The sequence below is a fragment of the Pan troglodytes genome, chromosome 19 (assembly GCF_028858775.2).
Source record: "Pan troglodytes isolate AG18354 chromosome 19, NHGRI_mPanTro3-v2.0_pri, whole genome shotgun sequence".
Lineage (NCBI taxonomy): Eukaryota > Metazoa > Chordata > Mammalia > Primates > Hominidae > Pan > Pan troglodytes.
Window position 1 is genome coordinate 12,002,280 of NC_072417.2, and position 27,190 is coordinate 12,029,469.

Sequence of the window (27,190 nt, forward strand, 5' to 3'; positions counted from 1 at the left end):
AGCAGGACAAATGGAAGGCTCCTGCTGCTGATGGAACTCCTGCCTTCTCAGTCCTGCCCATAGGTGGGGTGGGGCATAGTGTGTGTAAAAAGCAAGACACTGGAAGGACGGAGGAATTCTGCATATGGACTCGAAGCCACACATTTCCAGATCTGTGTCACTGGTCTCACCATCCATGATTTCTAGTTCTCTTGTGTCACGGTGTTCGGAGCACCTTTTTTTTTTTTTTTTGGTAGAGAGGTGTGTGTGTGTGGGGGGGTCTTCCTATGTTGACCAGGCTGGTCTTGGACTCCTGGCCTCACGCGATCCTCTGCCTCAACCTCCCAAAGTGCTGGGATTACAGCATAGGTGTGAGCCACCATACTTGGCCCCCGTTTCATTCATTTATTCATTCAACAAATACTTAACAAAACATCTTTTTTTGTGTGTGTGAGGAGTCTTGCTCTGTCACCCAGGCTGGAGTGCAGTGGCGCAAAGTTGGCTCATTGCAACCTCTGCCTCCGGGATTCAAGCGATTATCCTGCTTCAGCCTCCCAAGTAGCTGGGATTGCAGGTATGCACCATCACGCCCAGCTAATTTTTGTATTTTTAGGGGAGACGGGGTTTCACCATTTTGGCCAGGCTGATCTTGAACTCCTGATCTCAGGTGATCTGCCTGCCTTGGCCTCCTGAAGTGCTTGGATTACAGGCGTGAGCCACCGCGCCCAGCCTCAGTGAGGCATCTCTTTAGTGCTAGGAACTTCCAGAGGGCTGGGAATATTTAGCTGTGAACTAAACAGACCAGTTCTGTCCTCAAGGAGCTTACATTCTGCGGCAGGGTGGGCAGAGAACAAACATTCATCTATGCCAGCTGGGACTGTGGGCTGCTCGGATACAGAATGACTGTGGGTAAGTGCTATTTTAGGTAGTTACAGAAGCTTGTATGTGAGGTTTGAGACAAAACCTGAGAGAAATGAGGGAGAAAATCCTGTGGCTCTCCGGGAGAGGAGTTCCTGGCAGACTAACAGAACTTCCCTTTCCTGACCTGTTTAAAGGTGGGCACAATGTCGTGTCAGAACTAGGCACAAGGATGCAGAGGTGGAAAGTGCAGGTGCAGGTCTCAGATCCACAGACGTGCAAGGCTGCTGGAAAACAGGATGGGGGCTTCTGTGGAAGCACCAAGTGGTCCCTGTCACTGGCACCTTCCAGGCAGAAGCAGACATCACTGGGGATACTGTAGACGTCATCTCTCTAAAATCAGTTCTGATTTGAAAACTCCATTCTATGTGAAGAATGTCAATAAGTATTTCTTCACTATCCATTAGTTTTCTGCTCAACTTTTGTTCTTTATAATGTTCAACAAATTTTGAGCACCTAAGAGCATAGCTCCTAGAATGAAACTCCCTAGACTGTATTGTTTTGTTTGAGACAGGGTCTGGCTCTGTTGCCCAGGATGGAGTGCAGTGGCGCAATCATGGCTCACTACAGCCTCGACCCCCTGGCTCAAGTGATCCTCCTGCCTCAGCATCCCAAGAAGCTGGGACTACAGGCATGTGCCACCATGCCTGGCTTTTTTTTTTTTGAGACAGTCTCACTCTGTTGCCAGGCTGGATGGCAGTGGTGTGATCTCGGCTCACTGCAATCTCTGCCTCCCGAGTTCAAGCAATTCCCCTGCCTCAGCCTCCCCAGTAGCTGGGACTGTAGGCACACACCACCATGCCTGGCTAATTTTTTTTTTTGTATTTTAATAGGGACGGGGTTTCACCATGTTGGTCAGGATGATCTCAATCTCCTAACCTCACGATCTGCCTGCCTCAGCCTCCCAAAGTGCTGGGATTACAGGCGTGAGCCACTGCACCCAGCCACCTGGCTGATTTTTTATTTTTTCGGTGTGTGTGGGGACAGGGTCTCATTGTATTGCCCAGGCTAGTCTCCAACCCCTGGACTTTAGTCCTCCCGCCATGGCCTCCCAAAGTGCTGGGATTACAGGAATGAGCCACTGCACCTGGCCTGGATTGTATTCTGACTCCATCACTAATTGTATGACCTTGAGTAAGTTACTGCAATGCTCTCTAAGCCTCAGTTTTTTTCTTTTTTCTTTTTTTTTTTTTTTTTTTTGAGACGGAGTCTCGCTCAGTCACCCAGGCTGGAGTGCAGTGGCATGATCTTGGCTCACTGCAAGCTCTGCCTCCCGGTTCACGCCATTCTCCTGCCTCAGCCTCCCGAGTAGCTGAGACTATAGGTGCCCACCAACACGCCCGGCTAATTTTTTGTGTTTTTAGTAGAGACGGGGTTTCACCGTGTTAGCCAGGATGGTCTTGATCTCTTGACCTCATGATCCACCCGCCTCGGCCTCCCAAGGTGCTGGGATTACAGGCATGAGCCACTGCACCCGGCCTTTTTTTTTTTTTTTTTTTTTTTTTTTGAGACAGGGTCTCACTGTGTCACTCAGGCTGGAGTGCAGTGGTGCGATCACCATGCCAGGCTAATTTTTGTATTTTTTGTAGAGAGAGAGTTTTGCCATGTTGCCCAGGCTGGTCTCACACTCCTGGACTCGAGCAATCCACCCACCTCAGCTTCCCAAAGTGCTTGGATTACAGGTTTGAGCCACTGGGTATGGCCTAAGCCCCAATTTCTATAATAATAAAATAGAGATAACAGTACATAGGATTGTGATGAAGATTTAAGATGTGTGGTCAGGAGTTCAAGACCAGCCTGGCCAGCATGGTGAAACCCCATCTCTACTAAAAATACAAAAAATATTATCTGGGCATTGTGGCAGGCACCTGTAATCCCAGCTACTTGGGAGGCTGAGGCAGGAGAATTGTTTGAACCCGGGAGGCGGAGCTTGCAGTGAGCTGAGATGGCACCGCTGCACTCCAGCCTGGGCGACAGAGCGAGACTCCATCTCAAAAAAGAAAAAAAAAAAGAGGTTTTCGTGTACTTAGCAGAGCAGAGTGCCTGACGTGGAGTATGCACTCAGTATTCGGGGCCTGTGTAGAGATGAAAATTACTGGAGACGCGGTTCCAAATGCTGTTTATGTTATAGAATACAAAATTATTATTGTTTTTTGAGACAGAGTCTCGCTCTGTCGCCCAGGCTGGAGTGCAGAGGCACCATCTCGACTCACTGCAACCTCTGCCTCCTGGGTTCAAGCGATTCTTCTGCCTCAGCCTCCTGAGTAGCTGGGATTACAGGCGCACGCCACCACGCCTGGCTAATTTTTGTATTTTTAGTACAGACGGGGTTTCACCATGTTGGTCAGGCTGGTCTCAAACTTCTGACCTCATGATCCGCCCGCCTCAGCCTCCCAAAGTGCTGGGATTACAAACATGAGCCACCACACCCGGCCAATAAAAAATTATTTGAGACCCTGTTTCAAATGTTATTTTATTCTTTCGTTCCAGACACTGTCCTATAGCAAAGGAGATGTGTATAGAAGCTCTGAAGAACCTGGAATTTTAAGCCATAGCCCACTTCAGAATTGTATTCTAGTCACTGAAAATTTAATACTGCCACATTTTGTGGAGATTCTATCTCTGGCAGTAGTTCTCCACTGGGAAACTTTTTTTTTTTTTTTTTTTTTGAGACAAGGTCTCACTCTGTCGCTCTGTCGCTCAGGCTAGAGTGCAGTGGCGCGATCTTGGCTCACTGCACCCTCCACCTCCTGGGTTCAGGCGATTCTCCTGCCTCAAACTCCCGAGTAGCTGGGATTACAGGCATGTGCCACTATGCCTGGCTAATTTTCTATTTTTAGTAGAGACGAGGTTTCTCCATGTTGGCCAGGCTGGTCTTAAACTCCCAACCTCAGGTGATCCGCCTGCCTTGGCCTCCCAAAGTGCTGGGATGACAGGCGTGAACCACCACGCATGGCCAGCTCATCATATTTTTAAAAGACAACTCTGTGATGTTAGATTGGAATTAGATGCATTTGTGTGAACATGATATATGACGCAGATACAGAAATAACTATAAATGTACCAGTCCCCTAGCTCTATCCTGTGAGAAGGTCTGGGAGCTGCAATACCCTAGTGGAAATAGGCACACCAGCACCCAGATCTCATTTCCAAACACCCCTCTCCACTATACGGAAGCAGCGCTCCTTGAAGATGTGGCCAGTTACAGGGTCATGAAAACACAAGACAAACCCGGAACACCTTGTGCTTCAAGGGGACAGCAGTAACCTCACCAGTAACTGGACAGAAAGACACAGAATAGGATAAAAAGAACAGAGTCTGTGACATTCAGGCTTCAAGTACACAGGTGGGGTCTAATCATGCAGAAACATCAACAAATTCACATTGAAAGACATTCTACAAAATGATCAGCCTATAACCTCCACAAACGCCAAAATCGCGGAAGTTCAGGAAAACTGAGGAGCGGCACCAGATGGACAGAAACGAGAGCTGTGATGAATGGGGTGAAGCGCGTGATCCTGGGCTGTAGTCTTTGCTCTAAAGGAATAGTCTCTGGGCAAAGGAGTGTACAGGAGTTCTTGGCACTGTTCTTGCCTATTTTCTGTTAAGTTTAAAACTCTTTCATAATAGAATTTTTAAAAAGACAATTTGCTCACGAATGACCATTTACAAAAGTTTTCAATAATCAGAGAATTTAACATCATGGGAGCAAAGCTCCTTCTCAGCCGGATCCTTACACGTGCTGAGAGTTCACCACCTGGCTTCAGTTACTAATGCAAAGCCAGCTCCTGTTTTCCCACCGCTTGAAATAAGATGCAACCTCCTACCAGGAACATGATAGCTTCCCCTACTGTCAGAAACAAGGTTCCCCATACCACTGAAATAAAATTCATTACTTCAATCTTTTTTTGTTTGTTTTTTGAGACGGAGTCTTGCTCTGTCACCCAGGCTAGAATGCAGCGGCATGATGTTGGCTCACTGCAACCTCTGCCTCCCGGGTTCAAGTGATTCTCCTGTCTCAGCCTCCTAAGTAGCTGGGATTAGAGGTGCACCACATCCAGCTAATTTTTGTATTTTTAGTAGATGGGGTTTCACCATCTTGGCCAGGCTGGTCTCGAACTCCTGACCTCAGATGATCCACCTGCCTCAGCCTCCCAAAGTGCTGGGATTATAGGTGTGAGCCACCGCACCCAGCCCATTACTTCAGTCTTACAATGATCTAAGAATGCTTATTTCCTGTTTCCTGGGGCCTACATGACATGAGAGATTTATCTGATGTTTGTGGTGTTCCTCAAATTTAGCCAATGTAGGCTATATATACACATCTAATATGGCTGAAGAAAATGTGTATGTGAAAATAGGAAAATAGAAACTTCAATCTTGGTTGGTTGGTTTGTTTTGAGACAGAGTTTCGCTCTGTTGCCCAGGCTGGAGTACAATGGTGTGATCTTGGCTCACCGCAATCTCTGCCTCCTGGGTTCAAGTGATTCTCCTGCCTCAGCCTCCCGAGTAGCTGGGATTGCAGGCATGCACCACCACACCTGGCTAATTTCTTGTATTTTTAGTAGACGGGGTTTCTCCATGTTACTCAGGCTGTCTCAAACTCCCAAGCTCAGGTGATCCACCCGCCTCGGCCTCCAAAGTGCTGGGATTACAGGTGTGAGCCACCGTGCCCAGCCCTGGTTTGTTTTTGTTTTCAACAGTGGTTTCCTCTAGGGAATAAGGCCAGGGGCTGAAACAAGAAGACTTTTATTTATGTATTCACCTATTATTATTAGTTATTTGGACTTCTATTTTTAATTTTTTTTTCTATCTTTTGAAAATCATTTTGACCATTAAGTATGAAATACGCCTTTGATCTAAAAAAATAGTAAAGTGTCAATGTTAATATCCGAGTTATTACATTGTACTATAGTTTTGCAAGATGTTACCATTGGCAAAAACTGGGTAAAGGGTACATAGATCTTTCCACATTATTTTTTATAACTGCAAGTGAATCTTTCAATCATTTCAAAATAAAAGGTTCGGTGCAGAAATGAAGCTGGCTGGGTGTGTTGGCCCACGCCTACAATCCCAACACTTTGGGAGGCTGAGGTGGAAGGATCACTTGTGGCTGGGAGTTTGAGACCAGCCTAGACAACATAGCAAGATCCTGTCTGTACAAAAATTTTAAAAAATTTTAAAATTAGGTAGGCGTGGTGGCCTGCACCTGTAGTCCCAGCTACTTGGGAGGCTGAGGTGGGTGGATCAGTTGAATCCAAGCGTTTCAGGCTGCCATACTCCAGCCTAGGCAACAGTGTGAGACCCTGTCTTGTTCTGTCGCCAAGGCTGGACAGTGCAGCGGCGTGATCTCGGCTCACTACAATTTCTGCCTCCTGGATTCAAGTGATTCTCCTGTCTCAGCCTCCCAAGTAGCTGGGATTACAGGCGCACACCACCACACCTGGCTGATTTTTGTATTTTTAGTAGAGACGGGGTTTCTCCATGTTGGCCAGGCTGGTCTTGAACTTCTGACCTCAGGTGATCAGCCCAACTTTAGCCTCCCAAAGTGCTAGGATTACAGGCTTTTGAGCCACCGTGCCTTAAACTGTATTTAAAAAGAAAACAGGACCAGGTATAGTGGCTCATGATGGTAATCCCAACACTTTGGGAAACCAAGGTGGGAGGATCACTTGAGACCAGTAATTCAAGACCAGCCTGAGCAACATATTGAGATCTTGTCTCTAAAAAAATTAGTCAGGTGTAGTGGTGGGACCTGAAGTCCTAGCTACTTAGGAGCTTAACATGGGAGGATCACTTGAGCCCAGAAGTTGAAGGCTGCAGTGAGCTATGATCACAGCACTGCACTCTAGCCTAGGCCACAGAGCGAGACTGTCTCTCTTTAAAAAAAAAGAAAAGAAAAGAAAACAAAGCTACTTCCATAATTGGGGATGTTGGCTGATGTTCCAGATGGTCTGCAATCACTGCCAGCAGGTTGGAGGGAATTAAGACTCCCTGAGTGGCTGGGCATGGTGGCTCACACCTGTAATCCCAACACTTTGGGAGGCCGAGGCAGGCGGATCACCTGAGGTCAGGAGTTCAAGACCATCCTGGCCAACATGGTGAAACCCCATCTCTACTAAAAATACAAAAATTAGCTGGGCGTGGTGGCGTGCACCTGTAATCCCAGCTACTTGGGAGGCTGAGGCAGGAGAATGGTGTGAACCCGGGAGGCAGAGGTTGCAGTGAGCCGAGATTGCGCCACTGCAGTCCAGCCTGGGCGACAGAGCAAGACTCCATCTCAAAAAAAAAAAAAAAAAGAGAGAGAGAGAGAGAGACTCCATGAGGGCAGTGTCATCCTTCACATATAGGGATCCTGCAGCCTCTGCAGCTCCTATGAAAGTTTTAGAGGCTGGGCGTGGTGGCTCACGCCTGTAATCCCAGCACTTTGGGAGGCCGAGGCAGGTGCATTGCCTGAGCTCAGGAGTTCGAGACTAGTCTGGCCAACATGGTGAAACCCCCTCTCTATTAAAAATAGAAAACTAGTGGCGTGTAGTGGCGGGCGCCTCTAGTCCCAGCTACTTAGGAGGCTGAGGCAGGAGAATTGCTAGAACCTGGGAGGTGGAGGTTGCTGTGAGCCGACATTGTGCCAGTGCACTCCAGCCTGGCGCCACTCCACTCCAGCCTGGGTGACACAGCAAGGTTCTGTCTCAAAAAAAATAAAATAAAATTTTAGATTCTTGGCTGGGCACAGTGGCTCACAACTGTAATCCTAGCACCTTGGGAGGCTGAGGCAGGTGGGTCACCTGAGCTCAGGAGTTCCAGACCAGCCCGGGCAACATGGGGAAACCCTGTCTCTACTAAAAATACAAAAATTAGCCAGGCGTGGTGGCAGGCACCTGTAGTCCCAGCTACTCAGGAGGCTGTGACATGAGAATTGCTTGAATTGGGGAGTTGGAGGTTGCAGTGAGCCAAGATGGCACCACTGTACTCCAGCCTGGGTGACAGAGCGAGACTCTGTTTCAAAAGAAAAAAAAAAAAGAAAACAAGTTTTCTTAAAATTTTTTAAGTGAATTCTCTTTTCTGAATCTCATTATCTAAAGAGTTAATGGCCAAAGGCCAAGAGGTACTTGTTCAGTGAATTATAAAATGTCCTTAACTTCTGTGAGCCACAGTTTATCTATAAAATGAAACTAATACCTGTGTTACAGGTTGCCATGAAAACTGGGTGATGTAATACATGTGAAACTCTTAGCATACGTGATAGGCACACAGGAAGTCCTCAATAAATGTTAGCTTCTATTAATAATACAAATATTTTTATTACTACCATATTTGGGAGACAGTGAGTTCCCCATTACAGGCAGTAATCAAGCAAAGGCTGGTAGGGAAGCTTCAGAGAGTACTCAAGCACTGAACATATAATTGGACCAAATGACCTTTAAGATACCTCCTTCCATTTTTCAGATTATGGGCCTCTTAAGAGAGTAAGAGCTTGGGAAAGGGAGAAAAAAGGCAAGTTGGGGAGAAAGAGAGAGAGAGAGAGAGAAACTGCTTTCCTACAGGCACATATTTCCAGAAATTTTTTCTTTTTAGGGCAAAGAACTAATCTCTCGATCCCTTGCTTCCCAAATCTTCAAGCCTCATTCAAGAATGGTGGGTCCACCCAGACAGGGACTAGAGTTACAGCAGTGATGACTGTGGCCTTACAGTGACCCTTCATCACTCACAAACAAAATCTGCCTGCACTAGACGACTATGTACTGGCTTAGAGACTAACAGTCATAATTCCTATTCCAAGTGTGCAGTTCATCACGGTGCATGGAAGACAGACATCTATCTCTACTCCTCCCCCAAACCCTATGACATGACAGTAAAGGAATTTAAAAAGATAAAAACTATGAAGACAACAGGAACAGACGACACCACAGCAGGTAAGAGCCAGTTAACAACCTTTTGGGAGATGGAAAAAGGACAGAAGAGTCAGTAGCTAATTTGCAGAGCAGCAAAAGCTGAACCTAAGTGCCTGGAGGATGGAGAGCAGAGAAGGAGCTGCAGGTTCTGCAAAGGCTCAGGAACTGGACGCACCAGGTCCCGCTGGAGATGGGAGTACCAGGTGTGGCTCAAAACTGGTGACTTTTTGAAAGTCCAAATGGAGAACGGTTAGGAACTGGTGTTCCCTTCTCCTGCTCTGGAAGTCAAGCAACCACCCTCCTTCCCTTCCCAGCAAAAGCCAGGAGGTTCACTGTCTGAAGCGCTGAGGGAACCCTGACCTCAGGACCCCAGGTGCTGCTAGGGGGAAGGTGGGCAAGAGGCAGAATACGACGGAATTAAAGTTAAAGCCAATCAATGGCACAATGAGCCCACTGGGACCCTTCCTCAGTGTGGCCTCCAGAATGCTGGCTGCCTGCCTGTCTCCCACAGCAAGAGACAGGGGAGTCCTCTGTGGGAAAGTGAGAAGCCTCCGCGAAAAAAAGACTCGAAGTCCTGAGGTAGAGGTTCCCGCCCCCGAATGTAACTACCGAGTACCCTGAGGTAGAGGTTCCCCCACTGTAACTACCGAGTACAGGCGGGCGCCTGTAGTCCCAGCTACTGGGGAGGCTGAGGCAGGAGAATGGCGTGAACCAGGGAGGTGGAGCTTGCAGTGAGCCGAGATCACGCCACTGCACTCCAGCTTGGGCAACAGAGTGAGAGCCTGTCTCAGAAAAAAAAAAAAAAAGAAAAATTAAAAGGATTTTGAGCCTGGGAGTTTGAGGCTGCAGTGAGCTATGATCATGCCACTGCACGACGCCAAGCACTCCAGCTTGGGTGACAGAACACAACCTCACCTCTTAAAAAAAAAAAAAAGAACTACTAAGAGCATCAGCATAGATTATTTGAAAGTATGGAAGTAATTAACAAAAGAAACAACCATCGGAATTACAAGGGGCTGCTTCTGAGGGGTGGGACTCATAATCCTGGGATGCTGAGTTTTAAAACTACAAAATATAACTTTGATGAAACATATATTTTTAGATAGACAAAAAAATAAAAAGGGAAGCCACATCAAGCGTAGTCAGCACACAAAGGTCCTGCACAGTAGCTGAAGAGACCAACAACGTGTACCACAATGAGGTGGACTTGCTTTCTCTCCCACTGCAGATGAGTTTTAAAATTCTAATTCCAAAGAGAGTTTCTTCTATTTGCAGTTATCCTGGAGGACAGTGATCACCTAAGCTTTTGGCATGATTCTCCATGGAATGGAGAAAGATTTTCTTTTCTTTTTCTTTTTTTCCTCGAGACGGAGTCTTGCTCTGTCGCCCAGGCTGGAGTGCAATGGCATGATCTCTGCTCACTGCAACCTCTGCCTCCTGGGTTCAAGCGATTCTCCTGCCTCAGCCTCCTGAGCAGCTGGGATTACACGTGTCCGCCACCACGCCTGGCTAATTTTTTTTTATTTTTAGTAGAGACAGGGTTTCATCATGTTGGCCAAGTTGGTCTCAGACTCCTGACCTCGTGATCTGCCCACCTTAGCCTCCCAAAGTGCTGGGATTACAGGTGTGAGCCACCGTGCCCGGCCGAGAAAGATTTTCAAAAGGGGGAGAGATTAAAAAATAACTCTCTAACACTGAGGGCTCTCAAAGTTTGGATGTGAAGAAAGCAGATCCAGTAGATCCTCTGGAGAGTTCTTCTAGCTCCAAGAATTTGAGTTCTACCCGAAGGAATGAAAGGTGGACAGCAAATACTTCCACGAACCCCAACATACGTCATGCTGGCCTTTGTCAGGCAGTGGATGGCTGAAGCTCCAGGCTAAAACTCCAATGAAAGTCTCCATGTTTCTTCATTTGTTAACATTTTCCCTTTCTTTTTGTCAGGACTAGGGTGACCAAAAGCCTCAGGCTTCTCTTACACAGTCAGAATCACCAGACCCCTGGACACTGAGGCCTACCCCTTCCTAAAGATCCTTAGCGGAAGAATCAGGGACTGTGCCCCAATGAAATCCTGCCACTTCCCTGCTAAATGTAGCTAAATGAATAACCAAAACATCTGTCTTCAAGAGGAACCAACTCAGTGCACCACTTACCAGTGAGTCAGCCCAGGAAAAGTGTCATTCTGGATGGTAAAAACAGTTCCCTGCGGGGTTCCAGAGGAAGAACTTCCGGACCCAGTTTCGCCCTAGACCAGCATGGTGAAGCAGACACCGTCCGTGCAGCACGGGCAGCATGGGCGCCCAAGCCTGGCTCTCACCTGAGGCCTTGCAGGAGAGCTGGGTGGGCTGTTGCAAAGCAATGCCTCTACTGGATACCCAAACTCCATGCCAACCCCACCTGGGGCAAGGAGGGAGAAGTGACGGCAGTTCTTATGAAACAGAGCTTCCTGCCTTCTCATACTTTTAGCTCCAAGATGGCAGGAGGGCCCAAAATTGCATTTAGAGGGAGGAGTACAGGGGAGTGATTAAGAGCTGTGGTTCGGGGGCCAGAGAGTCCTGGGCTCTTACTCTGACCATATCACCTGCAAGACGGTGTGACCCAGAGCACCGCAGCCTTGAGCTCTCAGAGCCTCCACTTCCTCATCTGAGGGTAGGGAGAGCAGCAGCGCCTCCTCATGGGGTATCGTGAAGACTGCAGTATGTAAAGGCCCTCAGAATGGTACACGGCACACAGTGAGTGCTTGAATGTTACTGACTGACAATCTCCTCTGAGTGGGCCTCTCAGAGAAGCATCAGCATCTCCAAATGAGGCATGAGAAGTGCTGAGTCTTTAGGCTCCTAAGGAACAGGGAACCCTCCTTCTGCGATCCACGCCAAGGCCAAAAAAAGAAAAGCAAAAGCTCTCAACTCTGATAGCTCAAAATGACCGTAGACAGCCGCCAGCTGTCAGCTCCTGCGTGCGCTGTGGCTGTCCTCTGTGGGTAATGTGCATGGTATTCACAGGTCAGCCCAGCCTGCCTCCTCCCAGGGTCACCTCCAGCTCTGCAGCCCCGCACGCTCTTTCCCACCAGGCTCTGAAGCATCGCTGTAGCAGCTGTATTACCCACTTGGCATTCGGCACATACTGCCATATTTGTCTCTGTGGGTATGCCAAGACTTCAACTCAACTGTCAATTCAAGAGCACAGGCTGTTTTCTTCCGTATAGTGCCCACGTACTGCCCAGGATACCGTCCCTGTAGCAGACACTGACGTGTTCCCAGAACTACAGGATGGTGCTCTCGGTGAAGCGCCCCAGCAAAACAGTCTCCTTCATCTTCGTTTGTTTATCTAATTGAGAGCCCCCAGAGCCCCCACTTACTTCATCCAGCTGTCTCTTCGTCTCTTCTTCCATCCTTCGAATGTCGTCCATGGTCAGGTCAACCCACTTATCGAGCCAACAGAACAGCTGCCTGTGGAAGTTTGTAAACAGACGCCTCTCTTGCTATAGAAAAGAGGGAACCACGTTAGAACGCAGAAGGCAAAGGCTGCTGCCACAGCCCTTCTCTCCATGCACTCCCCACGAATACCCACACTAGACTGGGGACGGGCGGACAGGAGGAGGAGTAATGCCCGGCTGGTTATCTGGACCAGCCGTGGGTCAATGACCTTTGCCTTCACGTGTCTAACAGGCATGGCTTCACATAGGAGGGAGCCCCCAAGAAAGAAGGATGCCTACCTCACACTAGGCCCTCTGCCCAAAGCACCAGCAAGACAGCAGCCCATGAACTCCTAGGCAAGCCAAGGGCCGCAAACCACTGCCACATTTCTTCCTGTCTCTGGTGTCTAATGCCAGATTAAAACTGGCCAGCAGCTACGAAATACGGCCCAAGTGAGGCTCAAACATGTCGGAGGATTAAAAGGCTCTAAAACTCCTTAGACCTGCCCAGCAGAGTAATTCAGGGCACCGGCCAACCTGGCTCCCAGCACCTCTTGCCTTTCAGCTGCAAGAAAAGAAAGACTGAGTTTTATCTGTAGGTCAGTCATAGCAAGTCCCTTCCTGTGGCCTTCTTTTGCCTCAGTTTCCTTCCCTGTCACATGTGGTGTCCCTGGAAGGACAGCATTAAACCGTAAGACATTTCAGTGCAAGGGAAGGTGGGCAGCTGGGAAGCCGCCAAACTGTGAGGTATGCTCATGTTGGCAACCCTGTCACGCAGGCCACATGGGCTGGGCCATCTTCTTCATTGGGCCAAACACCCCCCACCGCACACACACGCAGTCACTGGGAAGGCCTCAGCCGAGCTACTCACCTTATGGATGAAGTTCTCCACCCCCCCCACCGCACACACACGCAGTCACTGGGAAGGCCTCAGCCGAGCTACTCACCTTATGGATGAAGTTCTCCACCCCCCCCACCGCACACACACGCAGTCACTGGGAAGGTCTCAGCCGAGCTACTCACCTTATGGATGAAGTTCTCCACCCCCCCCACCGCACACACACGCAGTCACTGGGAAGGCCTCAGCCGAGCTACTCACCTTATGGATGAAGTTCTCCACCCCCCCCACCGCACACACACGCAGTCACTGGGAAGGCCTCAGCCGAGCTACTCACCTTATGGATGAAGTTCTCCACTTTGTTCTGCAGGCCCCACCACTTGAACTTGACGGTCACCAGTTTGTATGCACACATATATGGGCAGTCCTTCTGGTTTACAAGCTCTTGCTGCATTAGAAACATACCCACGGGTAGGCAAGTAACAACGGGCAGACCTCAGGCCGTCCCCAGCTCACCCCAGCCATGCCCCTCCTCCACAGGGAGCGGCCCACCCACATGCTGCTGCCCAGCCCCCTGGCAGTGAAGGTGTGAATGGTACCTTCCAATTGGGGCCCAAGGGTCCTCGGCCTGTTTTGATAGATTTAAATTTTGCTGGGTCTTCCTCTGCCTTGTAATCCTGAGAGAAATTGTGGAATTGGGGTTGGAGGGGAGTGGGAGAGGGAGTGAGAGATGGGGAGAACAGATTTTTCATTAGCATTCACTCCATACCAGATCTTGATGCTGATGGCACAAAGCAAATCTGGGAAAATGTTATAAACAAGATGTAGAACTGTTAACATTAGCCTCAGAGGAGAGTTCTATGTGATTTTCTCCGATAGGGTTGGTTTTCCATTTTGCCAGTGTGAAAGTATCACCAGACTGTCTGAGCAGGCACATATTTACAGTGTTGAAGACAGAGAGTTTCAACCTGGGGTGAGCATCCAAATCACCAGGGAAGACTTTTTTAAAACACAGATTTTTGAGTCACTCCAACTAAAACCCAGTGACTGAGAATATCTGCAGGTGAGGGCAGCACAGATTTGTTTTTTGTTTTTTTAAATCTCTGCAAGTGACTCTAAAATACAGCCAGCGCTCAGAATACCCGGCTGCCATTCCTTAAATCTTTCAGTGCAATCTCCCTCTGGCTTGTTTTAACAAAATCATCACTGGAAATGTTCAGTGTATGGAACCTATCCACTACTGGTGAGTCTCACTTCACAGATTTATAATGCAGTCAATTTCCTGTGTTAATTAACCACAACAAAAGTTTAATTTTCAGCTGTCCCTCTACATTGACTAATGTGGGCTCAGGAGATACAAACTTATAGCATCTACTTAACAAAAATAACAAAGATAATAAATTTCTCTCTCTCATAAAGTATTTCCCAAAGCTGAGAAGTTTTTTTTGTTTTGTTTTGTTTTTTTTTTTTTTGAGAGGGAGTGTCGCTCTGTTGGCCAGGCTGGAGTGCAGTAGCGCGATCTCGGCTCACTGCAAGCTCCATCTCCCAAGTTCACGCCATTCTCCTGCCTCAGCCTCCCCAGCAACTGGGACGACAGGTGCCCGCCACCATGCCCGGCTAATTTTTTTTGTATTTTTAGTAGAGACAGGGTTTCACCATGTTGGCCAGGATGGTCTTGAGCTCCTGACCTCAGGTGATCCACATGCCTCAGCCTCCCAAAGTGCTGGGATTACAGGCATGAGTCACTATGTCTGGCCGATTTTTTTTTTTTTTTTTTTCAGATAGAGTTTCGCTCTGTCGCCCAGGCTGAAGTGCAGTGGCACAATCTCAGCTCAATGGAACCTCCGCCTCCTGAGTTCCAGTGATCCTCCTGCCTCAGCCTCCCAAGTAGCTGGAATTATAGGCATGCACCACCACGCCCAGCTAATTTTTTTTCTTTTTTTTTGACACAGTTTCACTCTTTTTGCCCAGGCTGGTGCAAAGGCATGATCTCGGCTCACTGCAACCTCTGCCTCCTGGGTTCAAGCGATTCTCCTGCCTCAGTCTCCTAAGTAGCTGGGATTACAGGCACCTGCCACCACGCCTGGCTAATTTGTTGTATTTTTAGTAGAGACAGGGTTTCACCATGTTGGCCAGGATGGTCTCGATCTCTTGACCTCGTGATCTGCCCACCTTGGCCTCCCAAAGTGCCGGGATTACAGGTGTGAGCCACCGCACCTGGCCCTAATTCTGTATTTTTAGTAGAGACGGGGTTTCACCATGTTGGCCAAGCTGGTCTCAAACTCCTGACCTCAAGTGATCTGCCTGCCGCGGTCTCCCAAAGTGCTGGGATTACAGGCGTGAGCCAATGTGCCCAGCCTCTGAGGAGATTATATTTATGTGTGCTTTAAAAAATAAATATTCACCATCACTGCTTCCCTCCACTCACACAGATCAACCAGAGTTGACAAAATACTCAAAGAATCATACTTTTTGCTAGTATCCAGTTTGAGAAAATTCATCAAGCTGCATACTTATATTCACTTTGCTGTATATGTTAAACTTCCATAAAAAGCTTTTTGAAAAATCCACCAACGTTTTGAAGGTGGGGGTTGGGATATTAGGCAAGGAAGCACAAGATGGTTTTTATATCTTTTCGGAAATGCACAAATCAAAATATCTTTGTGTGTGTGTGAGATGGAGTCTCGCTGTGTCGCCCAGGCTGGAGTGCGATGGTGCGATCTCTGCTCACTGCAACCTCTGCCTCCCGGGTTCAAGCGATTCTCTTGCCTCAGCCTCCCAAGTAGCTGGGATTACAGGCACGTACCACCAGGCCTGGCTAATTTTTGTATTTTTAGTAGAGATGGGGTTTCACCACGTTGGGCAGGATGGTCTCGAACTCAGGACCTCAGATGATCGGTCACCTTGGCCTCCCAAAGTGTTGGAACTACAGGCGTGAGCCACCGTGCCAGGCCCCAAAATATCTTAAGTGCAGAGTGACCACAGGAAAGAGGTATCACACCCCTGGGATACAAAGAGCAAACATGCATTCCCTATCAGTGGGCAGAGAGTTACATTCCTGTCTTTTAATCCCAATGAGGCCTCTGCCTAGTAAGAATGGTAACGAATGAGCAGGAATCTAACCCCCTCATTCCCTGAGCAAATACTTCCTGGGTGCAAAACAGTGAGCAAGCCAGACCTGGTCCCTCTTTTGACCAAGGTCATGGTCCACCAGTGGACTGTCCTTTTCCAGGGGTCTGCTCCAGTGTGTGTTACTCTGAAAAGGCACCACCACGTTCTGGAGGGCAGGGGACCTGTCTTTTCATACCTTCTGCATCCCTCACCTGGAACCCAGAGATCCTGACAATATTCCACAACCCAGTAGGCAGGAAGTAAATGTTTTTTTAATTACTGAGTTGGAAAAATAAATTTGAGAACTGGTGCTCCGATTTTTCAGGCTAAGCATCATTTTAGCAGGGCAAAATACTCTAGCTACAATACCTACTTAGTCCAGTAATAATTTTCAGAGGCCAAACAGGGCACACAAATTTGGGCCACTAATTTTCTGGTAGCATCCCCAACTCAAGACAAAAAATCTCCTAATACTCACTTTTAAAAATAAAACAAGCAAGACATATCAGAATTTCCTTTTGTGCCAAGTTGGGTATGGTTTCCTGGTTTCTTTAGCATTGAGAAGTCATTTCTGCGTCTCGAAGGCCACCCACGTCTTTAAACGGATCCTACCTTGCTGAGCACTTGGCTTCGATCTGCAATGTCTATATATACGGCTTCCACGTGTTTCCACGCCTCAGGCTCCAGCTTATGCACCTGTGGGAACAAGTGGGGAACCACTATGCAGTTTTTGTCAGTTATAAAATATCCTTTAGCCAGAATGGACACCTAGGAACTGCCATTCCCATAGCCACAGATTCCTAATGATTCCTAATGATAAGTAATTATACAATTACATACAAAATTATCCAAAGAAATGGGAGAATGGATTTTTTTTTTTTTAAGAGACGGGGTCTCACCGTGTTTCTCAGGCAATGGCTATCCACAGGAGTGATCACAGCACACTCTAGCATGAACTCCTGGGCCGCAGTGATCCTCCTGCCTCAGGCTCCTAGTGATCCTCCTGCCTCAGCCTCCTGCCTGGGACCGAGGGATCCTACTGTCTCAGCCTCCTGCCTAGGCCCGAGTGATCCTCCTGTCTCAGTCTCCTGAGGAGCTGGGCCCGAGTGATCCTCCTGTCACAGCCTCCTGAGGAGCTGGGCCCGAGTGATCCTCCTGTCACAGCCTCCTGAGGAGCTGGGCCCCAGTGATCCTCCTGTCACGGCCTCCTGAGGAGCTGGGCCTGAGTGATCCTCCTCTCTCAGTCTCCTGCCTGGGCCTGAGTGATCCTCCTGTTACAGCCTCCTGAGGAGCTGGGCCCGAGTGATCCTCCTGTCTCAGCCTCCTGAGGAGCTGGGCCCGAGCAATCCTCCTGTCACAGCCTCCTGAGGAGCTGGGCCCGAGTGATCCTCCTGTCACAGCCTTCTGAGGAGCTGGGCCCCAGTGATCCTCCTGTCACAGCCTCCTGAAGAGCTGGGCCCTAATGATCCTCCTGTCACAGCCTCCTGAGGAGCTGGGCTTGAGTGATCCTCCTCTCTCAGTCTCCTGCCTGGGCCTGAGTGATCCTCCTGTTACAGCCTCCTGAGGAGCTGGGCCCGAGTGATCCTCCTGTCTCAGCCTCCTGAGGAGCTGGGCCAGAGCAATCCTCCTGTCACAGCCTCCTGAGGAGCTGGGCCAGAGCAATCCTCCTGTCACAGCCTCCTGAGGAGCTGGGCCCGAGTGATCCTCCTGTCTCAGCCTCCTGAGGAGCTGGGCCTGAGTGATCCTCCTGTCTCAGCCTCCTGAGGAGCTGGGACTATAGGTGCACAACACTGAACCCAGCTGGATTGTTTGTTTGTCTGAGATGGAGTCTTGCTGCGATGCCCAGGCTGGAGTGCAATGGCGCGATCTCGGCTCACTGCAAACTCTGCCTCCCGGGTTCAAGCGATTGTCCTACCTCAGCTTCCCGAGTATCTGGGATTACAGGCGTGGGCTACCACGCCCAGCTAATTTTTGTATTTTTAGTAGAAACAGGGTTTCACCATGTTGGCCAGGCTGATCTCAAACTACTGACTTCAAGTGTTCCACCCGCCTTGGCCTCCCGCCCAGCCCCCGCTGGATTTTAAGTGACATGACTGAGAACGAATGCTCTGACTATTGAGGCTAAACGTCACTTCTGCAGGTCAAAACGCCTTCCGGATGTTTACGGTGCCCACACCATTTCCATATGTTCCCGGCTGTACAGACTGTAAACCCTTCTAGAGATGGTGCCTGTTTAGCAACATGCTGATTATTTTGATCAGGCTGTACATGCACATAATACAAAATTATGACACAAATTCAAAATTACAAAAGGATACAATATAGAGTAACTAGAGTAACTCCTCTTCTTGCTTGTCCCTCGTCCCCAGTCTAGTAACACCCACCTCTAAGAGATCCTACATACAAACATCCATGTGCGTGGATTTTTCTTTTAATATGAAGGGCGGCATGCACACACCTTGTTTCATAACTTCCATCCTTCACTGAACAGTCAACTTGAAGACTGCTCTCTATTGGTTTTTCCATGGCTGCAAGGATGTCACTATTTGGCTGAACCACAATGCATTTAACGTTGTCCTACTAACGGGCCTTTTATTTTTTTTCTTTTTTTTTTTTAAGACAGTGTCTCGCTCTGTCACCCAAGTTGGAGTACAGTGGCGTGATCTCGGCTCACTGCAAGCTTCGACTCCCGGGTTCACGCCATTCTCCTGCCTCAGCCTCCTGAGTAGCTGGGACTACAGGTCCCCGCCATAAAGCCTGGCTGTTTTGTATTTTTAGTAGGGACAGGGTTTCACCATGTTAGCCAGGATGGTCTCGATCTCCTGACCTCGTGATCCGCCTGCCTCGGCCTCCCAAAGTGCTGGGATTACAGGCGTGAGCCACCGCGCCCGGTCTAACGGGCTCTTATGTTGTTTTTTGTTTTTGGAGACAGGGTGTCACTCTGTTGCCCAGGCTAGAGTGTGGTGGTGCAGTCACAGCTCACTGCAGCCTTGACTTTCCAGCCTCAAATGATCTCCAGCCTTGGCCTCCAGAGTAGCTGGGACCACAGGCACATACCACCATGCCCAGCTAATTCTTTTTTTATTTTTGGTAGAGACAGAGTCTTGTTATGTTGCCCAGGATGGTCTTACATTGTTTTTGATCTTTGGCTACACAAAGAAGACTGCAATGAGTCTCCTTGTATATATGTTATTTCACACATGTGAAAATAACTGTCTAAATTCTTGGGCATGGAAATGCTAAAGGATAGGTGTATTTTATTTTTTGGGAGTTACTGCAAATTGTGCTCTATAGAAAACTGTAATTTTGGTCTTTTAAAGAGATAGCTCCCATGTACCAGGAACTGCACCAATCCAAGCAGTACGAGAAGGCCCCATAAAAAGTTCCAGAGACCACATTTTGCAAACCAGAGACACAGCAATCCCATGCTGGTAAGACAGGTCTAGGCAGAGGCCACTGCCTTCCCGGCCAGGCAAAAGAGGACCACAGAGAGGACCCCATGGTAGCGCTGGAGAGGCTACAAGGCAGAGACTCAAGACCTCACCCCTGGGGCTTTTGGGAACTACTACTCACATTCTCCTGCGTGCCAAGATCTGGTTTGTGCCAGGTTTCAATTTTAATCAGAAAGTCTTCTTTCATGTACTCATTCTGGAAGAAGGAAAAAAAATACATGAAAGTCACTAGGTTCACAGTTGAGAGTAACCATCTCCCATTACTGGAGATGGGCATTACTGGATCATGGGCAGCTAGGAGATTCCAGCCTCTGCCTTGTAATAACAGTTAACTTGACTGGGAGCCCATGACACACTAGGCATGTATTATCCCATTCAATCCTCACCCCAGCCTGAGAGCTCTGTAGAATCACCCTCATTTTACAGATGAGGTTCAAAGAGGTTAGGTGACTTAACCAAAGTCACAGAGATCGGGCCAGGCATGGTGGCTCACGCCTGTCATCTCAGCACTTTGGGAGGCCGAGGCGGGTGGATCACTTGAGGTCACAAGATCGAGACCAGTCTGGCCAACAATGGTGAAACCCGTCTCTACTAAAAATACAAAAATTATCCAGGCATGGTGGCGGGTGCCTGTAATCCCAGCTACTCGGGAGGCTGAGGCAGGAGAATCGCCTGAACCCAGGAGGCAGAGGTTGCAGGGAGCCGAGATTGCACCACTGCACTCCAGCCTAGGAAACAACAGCAAGACTCCGTTTCGAGAAAAAAAAAAAAAGTCACAGAGATCATGACACAGTTGGGCCTCAAAACAGTTTTGTCTGACTTCAGAATCCATGCATTTAGCCACTCGGGGTAGTAAGCAGTGTGGAAAGAGCACAGAAGACTTCCTAACCCATCAAAGATACTCACCATGGCCCCTTTCCCTCCAACTAGCCTGTGGCTAAGGCCTTAAGTTTTCTTCTCAGTAACTGAACCCTTCAAGCTAATTATTGCCTCCCTCCCTCCCTTCCCGCTTCTTAAAAATTGGAACTTCTCAAAGGAGGAACACATTAACCCATTAACGCCTCAGCAGGAACCAGTTTCCCAGAGACAGCCAGTGTTTACCGGCAGGGACAAAGCACTCAGATGAGTGTGCTGAATGGCGGGCGGGTGGGCAATGACAGAGGGGACGGCTGTGGAAGAGAAACCCCGCTGACTTCACGACTTTGCCAAGGATCAGTGCTCAGTGGGGTCGACAGATGCACAGATGGGGAAGGGATGTCGGTCAGGTCAGTTGAATGGAGCTCTCTCTACAACCTTGAAAAGGTGTGACCTGGGGAGGCAGGGCCTCGAGCCACTGTGTCCATGTCAGACCCACAGCCAGGATGCACTTGATGGAGCCACAGGCCAATGCAGCTTAAAGCAGGAGGTCATCATGCCAGTTAACAGGTTCCCTGTTAGGCCACTGACAGGACTGAGCCTCAGCAACTCCAAACATCAGCCAAGGGAAAGAACACCCAAGACCACCAGTGCAGTTACATTTTTCTCTCTCCTGTTCTTATACATCATCTACAGTTCCAACCCCCTTGACAATACTTACTGTAATAACTGCTCCGAGGCAAGGACATGGAAAGAAGAGAGAAAAAGATTAATGAAGATGAAGAAATATCTGCCCCCCACCCCCCACAAGGAGGACAAATGGCAGAGTGTACTTTACTCCCTGTGGCTTATTCCACGGTCACCTCCAAGCCCCAGTGAGTCAGAAATACCTTAACGCACCAACCCTCAAATTTCACTCAGACAAACATCCCAAAAAACCAAACAGGGAATTTAATTAAAGCGACGCCGCTATGGGCTTCTTGGGATTCTTTTCAGCAGGGCACTGACAGGGACCAGCTCTGATCAGCAGAGGTGCCGCAACTCATCACTCTGGCATCAGAGCGTTCTCGGGCGCCTCCCACCCCTACCCCAGCCTCTACCTCCCGGGACACAGAGCAGGGTGCTTTGGCCATGCACTGTATCTGCCTCCTGCACCCTTCCTCTCGCTGTAATCAAACCTCCCAGGCTCTGCACTCCTGCTCATTGTAATGGGAACCCCTTAGAAAGCATGGTTCAATTATTTATCAGAGAAAATGACTGCAGCTCTCATGTCACTGGGGAACGGACTAGCTCTGCTCCTGAGACCGCCCGGTTCATTCTGTACCCTCTGAATTTAGGACCTATGTCCACTTCTGCTGGCTGCCCCACTGCCATGTTGTAGAGTGTGTGGGGTAACAAACTCCAGAACTGAAGTTAAGGTGACCCCTGAGCACAACATGAGGCAAAGTTGAAATATAAAGAGTAAGAGCCATCGCGCACAGAAATAACCCAAAAGACTGTCGGTAATTCCCCCACACCCAACGAAAGACACTTAGAAGGAAGCACCAGATTAAGATTACAACTGAAAGGCCTACACTGAAATAACTGCCCTGTTAGCAGCTTCAAGAAAACCATGTTAGAATAAGAAAAGGAAATCATGGGTATAGTACCTCGTCAGCAGAAATTCTCCTGTGCCGTGGTGGGCCCCGGAGCCCCAGCCCCCGCATGTGGCATCTCTGGCAGCGCCATCCCTGGAGTGGGGGCAGCAGTGCCAGGATGGCCTGGTCTGATGACACCAGCCACTAAACTTCTCCAACTAAGCACCTTTTTTGAATCTATCTCCTCTGAGAAAGTCTCTCCTAGTTCGGCCTCTCCGAGACGTGCTCATCAATGGACCCAAGAATCTGATCACTCAGCCAAGCGGACATTCTTTGCCACACATTGGCATTCTGATTATAATTTGGTTTCTCATGTAGAAGAATCCACAAGAAAAGAATGCCCTGATCATCGAACGGGAATGTCCGGTTTCGGCAGCAATTCTGCGTTTTAGTGTAACTTCATAGACTGGCGTTGGGGTTTTTACACATTCATCTTTGTGAGACCCGGAGAGACAGGTCCACTCAGTTCTGACAAACTGGTTTTCCGAAATCATGAGGGTGACAGCCCTTGCTGACCTTTTCATGCAAACTTGGGTGATCAAACAATCCTCCCCAAACCTTCTCCAGCCCTCCCAGGCCCTCAAACACCTCTGCATTCCAGTATTCCCTGTTGTTCAAACTGTAACCCGAAGTACACAGAAAAGCCGCAGGAAATCTTTTGCAGTGGGAGAGCAGAGATTTCCAAATGAGACTAATAAGGCATTTTAAATGCATGGCAGGGCCGGGCACGGTGGCTCCTGCCTGGAATCCCAGCACTTTGGGAGGCCAAGGCAGGCGGATCACCTGAGGTCAGGAGTTCGAGACCAGCTTGGCCAACATGGTGAAACCTCGTTTCTACTAAAAATATAAAAATTAGCCGGGTGTGGTGGCGCATGCCTGTAATCCCAGGCACTGTACCTACACATGGAGGCTGACAGGAGGAGGACCCCACAGCCCAACACTGTCTGTTGGGAGGCTGAGGCAGGAGAATTGCTTAAACCTAGGAGGCGGAGGTTGCAGTGAGCCGAGATTGCACCACTGTGTTCCAGCCTGGGTGACAGAATGAGACTCTGTCTCAAAAAATAAAAAAATTTAAAATAAATAAATAAAAGCATGGCTTAGTGATACTGTATCCAGCCGAGGACTATGGCTCCAGGAAGAGATGGAAGGAGAAACAAACTTTCTTTTCCTTTTCCCACTTTCATTCATTCACAGACCAACTCCTATCTTACCCTCTCCTCACTTCCAGCCCATCCCATCAGCTTCAAGGGAAAAAGAGAGAGGGAAACAAGCTAAGAACAGCAAGAGTTGATCATTACCAGGGTGTCCCAATCTGTTTTCACTCCACTCAGAGAAAGGAAGAGCCTTCCAAAAGCCATGAGGCATTTTACTTCATGCTCCTTCATCTATCTTCCTTCAAACTTGGATCTACTGAGGCCAAGCTAAGATGTCTGAACTAATAACCTCTCTCCCATCAGCCCCCAGAGGGAACTGGAAAGTAGCCTTCCTTGCCTGCTTGTATCTCTTATTTTAAAAGAGCAAGTGTCTAACTAAACAGATCTAAGATTCAACATATCCATTCTGTGTGAAGGTGTATCCTGAATAGGAGGTCAGCACCCACTGAGGAAACCAACCTTCCTTCCCCTACTCCCTGTCTCCATGAAATATTTAGAAATTATATTTTTCCAGTGGAGCTCCAGTGGCGCAACTGGTTAGTGCATGGTGCTGATACAGAAATTATGTTTTTCTTTTCTTTTGGCCAAGGATCAATATATGAACATTTAATGTGCAGAAAAATGCCCATGTCAGCCGCAACACTCTTCCCAGAATGACACAGAGAACAGGGGCATCTCTCAGTTGGCACAAGCTGTGTACCCAGAACCCTGCCCCAGGCAGGGAGATGTCCACACTATCCGTTTGCCTCCTTTATGCCAAGTTGGCTAAGGTTCTTGCAACACATGCTCACTGCGACTCTCTTAGACATCAAGAAAATCCACCTTTGGCCCTAGACCAGACACACCCAGCCACACTGCATACTGCCTTTTTTTTTTTTTTTTTTTAAATAAACGGAGTTTTGCTCTTGTTGTCCAAGCTGGAGTGGAATGGCACGATCTCGGCTCACTGTAACCTCTGCCTCCCAGGTTCAAGCGATTCTCCTGCCTCAGCCTCCCAAGTAGCTGGGGTTACAGGCATGCACCACCACGCCCGGATAACTTTTTGTATTTTTAGTAGAAACGGGGTTTCACCAAGTTAGCCAGGCCGGTCTTGAACTCCTGACCTCAAGTAATCCGCCTGCCTCAGCCTCCCAAAGTGCTAGGATTACAGGCATGAGCCACCGTGCCCGACCCTGTCTTTTACGAACATTTGTGCATGCCTCATTTCCAAGAATCTAACTTCCAGCCCAGTGCTTAGGGAGTAGGGAGGGCTGCGCTTCAGCTACAGCAAGAAAACTCTAAGGGTCTAACTTCTGGCCCAGTGCTTAGGGAGTGGGGATGGCTGCATTTCAGCTACAGCAAGAAAACTCTAAGGGTCACTTCCGGTTCAGTGCTTAAGGAGTGGGGAGGGCTGCATTTCAGCTACAGCAAGAAAACTCTAAGGGTTACACATCCCAGACCCCACCAATGACCACAAATCTCCTGATACAAGGTCCCTGAACCTGTTTGGGGCCACTGAGGGTTGGAAAGAGCAATGACCCCGTGTTCTGGATTGCAGTCATTCCCAAAGTCCACAGGATAAGGGTGATATGCGTCACGTAAGGATCCCAGACTCATCAGACTCTAGGGAGTACCAGGTGCCAACAAAGAAAGCAAGTGCAGGAGGACAGGTCAGCAGAGGCTGGTGGGAGGACCCCGCAGCCCAACACTGTACCCACACATGGAGGCTGCTGGAAGGATCCCACAGCTCAACACTGTACCCACACATGGAGGCTGGTGGAAGGATCCCACAGCTCAACACTGTCTGTACCCACACATGGAGGCTGGTGGGAGGAAAGGTCACCTACCTCACAGACAAGTGCCAGGGGACCTCTCAGGACTCCCCAGGGTTATGAATCAGTACCAGCTTAGGCCCTCCCAACAGGTCTATTCCTAGATGGCCCTGGAAACCTAGGAATCTTGGAAGGCTAAGAATCTGAATCACTCAAAAGAAATTTAAGAATGTCTGGACTAGAATAGAAAGTTCTCTGTGGAGGTTCAAATCTTTCCTTTCCTTTCAAGAAACTCTATGCAGGAGACTGGCCAAGATTAAGAAAATAATTATAACTGTATCCTCAATTACAGAACATGCTGTTTCAGCAGAAGCCACAGTTCATTCATATGATGGAATACTATGCAGCTATTATAAATTAAAAAACAAAACAAAACAAAACACCAGACACCTTAGTGACAAGGAAAATGTTATCCATTCACTGAAGAAAAATGAGAAACTTACGCCAGGCACAGTGGCTCATGCCTGTAACGCCAGCACTTTGGGAGGCCAAGGTGGGAGGATCGCTTGAGCCCAGGAATTTGAGACCAGCCTGGGCAACATGGTGAGACCCCATCTCTCCAAAAAAAAAAAAAAAAAAAAAAACCTAGCCGGACATGATGGCATATGCCTATAGTCCCAGGTATTTGGGAGGCTGAGGCAGAAGGATCACTTGAGCCTGGGAGGTTAAGGCTGCAGTGAGCTGTGGTTGTGCCACTGGACACCAGCCTGGACAACAGAGTGAGACAAAAAAAGCAATTAAAAAATTAGTAATCATATTAGTAATCCCAGCATTTTGGGAGGCCGAGGCAGGTGGATCACTTGAAGTCAGGAGTTCGAGACCAGCCTGGCCAACATGGTGAAACCCCGTCTCTACTAAAAATACAAAAATTAGCCGGGCATGGTGGTGTATGCCTGTAATTCCAGCTACTTGTATGGCTGGGGCACGAGAATCGCTTGAACCCAGGAGGCGGAGTTTGCAGTGAGCCGAGATTGTGCCATTGCTCTCCAGCCTAGGCAACAGAGCCAGGCTCCATCTCAAAAAAATAATAATAATAAAATAAATAGTAATGATCTAAAATTTTTCTAGAAAATGTGTCTGGGCTGGGCACAGTGGCTCACACCTGTAATCCCAGCACTTTGGGAGGCCAAGGTGGGCGGATCACCTGAGGTCAGGAAGTCGAGACCAGCCTGGGCAACATGGTGAAACTCTGTCTCTACTAAAATACAAAAAATTAGCCAGGCGTGGCGGTATGCGCCTGTCGTCCCAGCTACTCGGGAGGCTGAGGCAGCAGAATTGCTTGAACCCAGGAGCCAGAGGTTGCAGTGAGCCGAGATCACGCCACTGTGCTCCAGTCTGGGCAACAGAGTGAGACTCCATCTCCCAAAAAATAAATAAATAAACAAAAATGACTAGAAAAATATACTAAAATGTTATAATGAATAACAATAATCAAAATCGCAGCATCCCCAAGTGAGAGACTGGCTCTGTGCTTCAGGCCGTGACGACCGGTGCTTCTCACCCTGCTGTCCACCAAGCTGTGCTGGACACAGCACTGATACCCACCATCAGCCGGAAGGGACCCAGCCCAAGCCTTTCCCTGGCCTAATCCGGAACATGCAGGTGGGACCCACAGCTCTGCTGCCCGCCCCTGCCTGGCCGATGTGGCCCCGGCTGCACTCACCGGTTCTGCAGTAGGGGTAAGCATTCCAGGCTTTCTCGTGTATATTCAGGGCTCCCTCTGGGGCCAGCATTCGAACAAACGTGGGTACTTTGCTATAGCGGGGGAAAAAAGGGGTATAAAGAGAAATGGAAGAGAGAAAGGAGACAAGAGGCTTTTCAGATCCAGCTTCTTCATGGGGAGCTGACAAGCAAGTTTCCATGCAATGAGCAGGTTACTGGTGGGAGTGAGAAATTACGTATGAGAGCCTGACACCCCACCTTGGCTGGCTCCTAACACACACCCACAACGTGCCCCACCAGCCACCAGAAACAGGACCGCACAGGAGACCCCAGGCTACCTGCTGTGGCTCATCACCCCTTCCATCAGCATTACACATTTTTCCAGAGCTTGCTGGGCCCAGGGCATTATACTACAAGGTGCAAGAAAAACACAAAGGAGATGCCTCCAAGCATGAACCAGTCTCGGTTT

At 48.7% G+C, this 27,190-nt stretch overlaps 1 protein-coding gene across 1 annotated transcript in view; it reads right to left on the reverse strand.

The window, feature by feature from the left end:
• PITPNA (phosphatidylinositol transfer protein alpha) overlaps window positions 1–27,190 on the reverse strand; it is a 44,853-nt gene that overhangs the window by 3,687 nt on the left and 13,976 nt on the right. The window contains exons 4-10 of the mRNA XM_009431530.3: window positions 26,723–26,814; window positions 21,179–21,186; window positions 19,724–19,798; window positions 16,763–16,846; window positions 13,639–13,716; window positions 13,377–13,487; window positions 12,145–12,267 (exon numbers count right to left, since the gene is read on the reverse strand). Of these exons, the coding sequence (XP_009429805.1) occupies window positions 12,145–12,267; window positions 13,377–13,487; window positions 13,639–13,716; window positions 16,763–16,846; window positions 19,724–19,798; window positions 21,179–21,186; window positions 26,723–26,814 (571 nt within the window). The remainder of the gene's footprint in view (window positions 1–12,144; window positions 12,268–13,376; window positions 13,488–13,638; window positions 13,717–16,762; window positions 16,847–19,723; window positions 19,799–21,178; window positions 21,187–26,722; window positions 26,815–27,190) is intronic.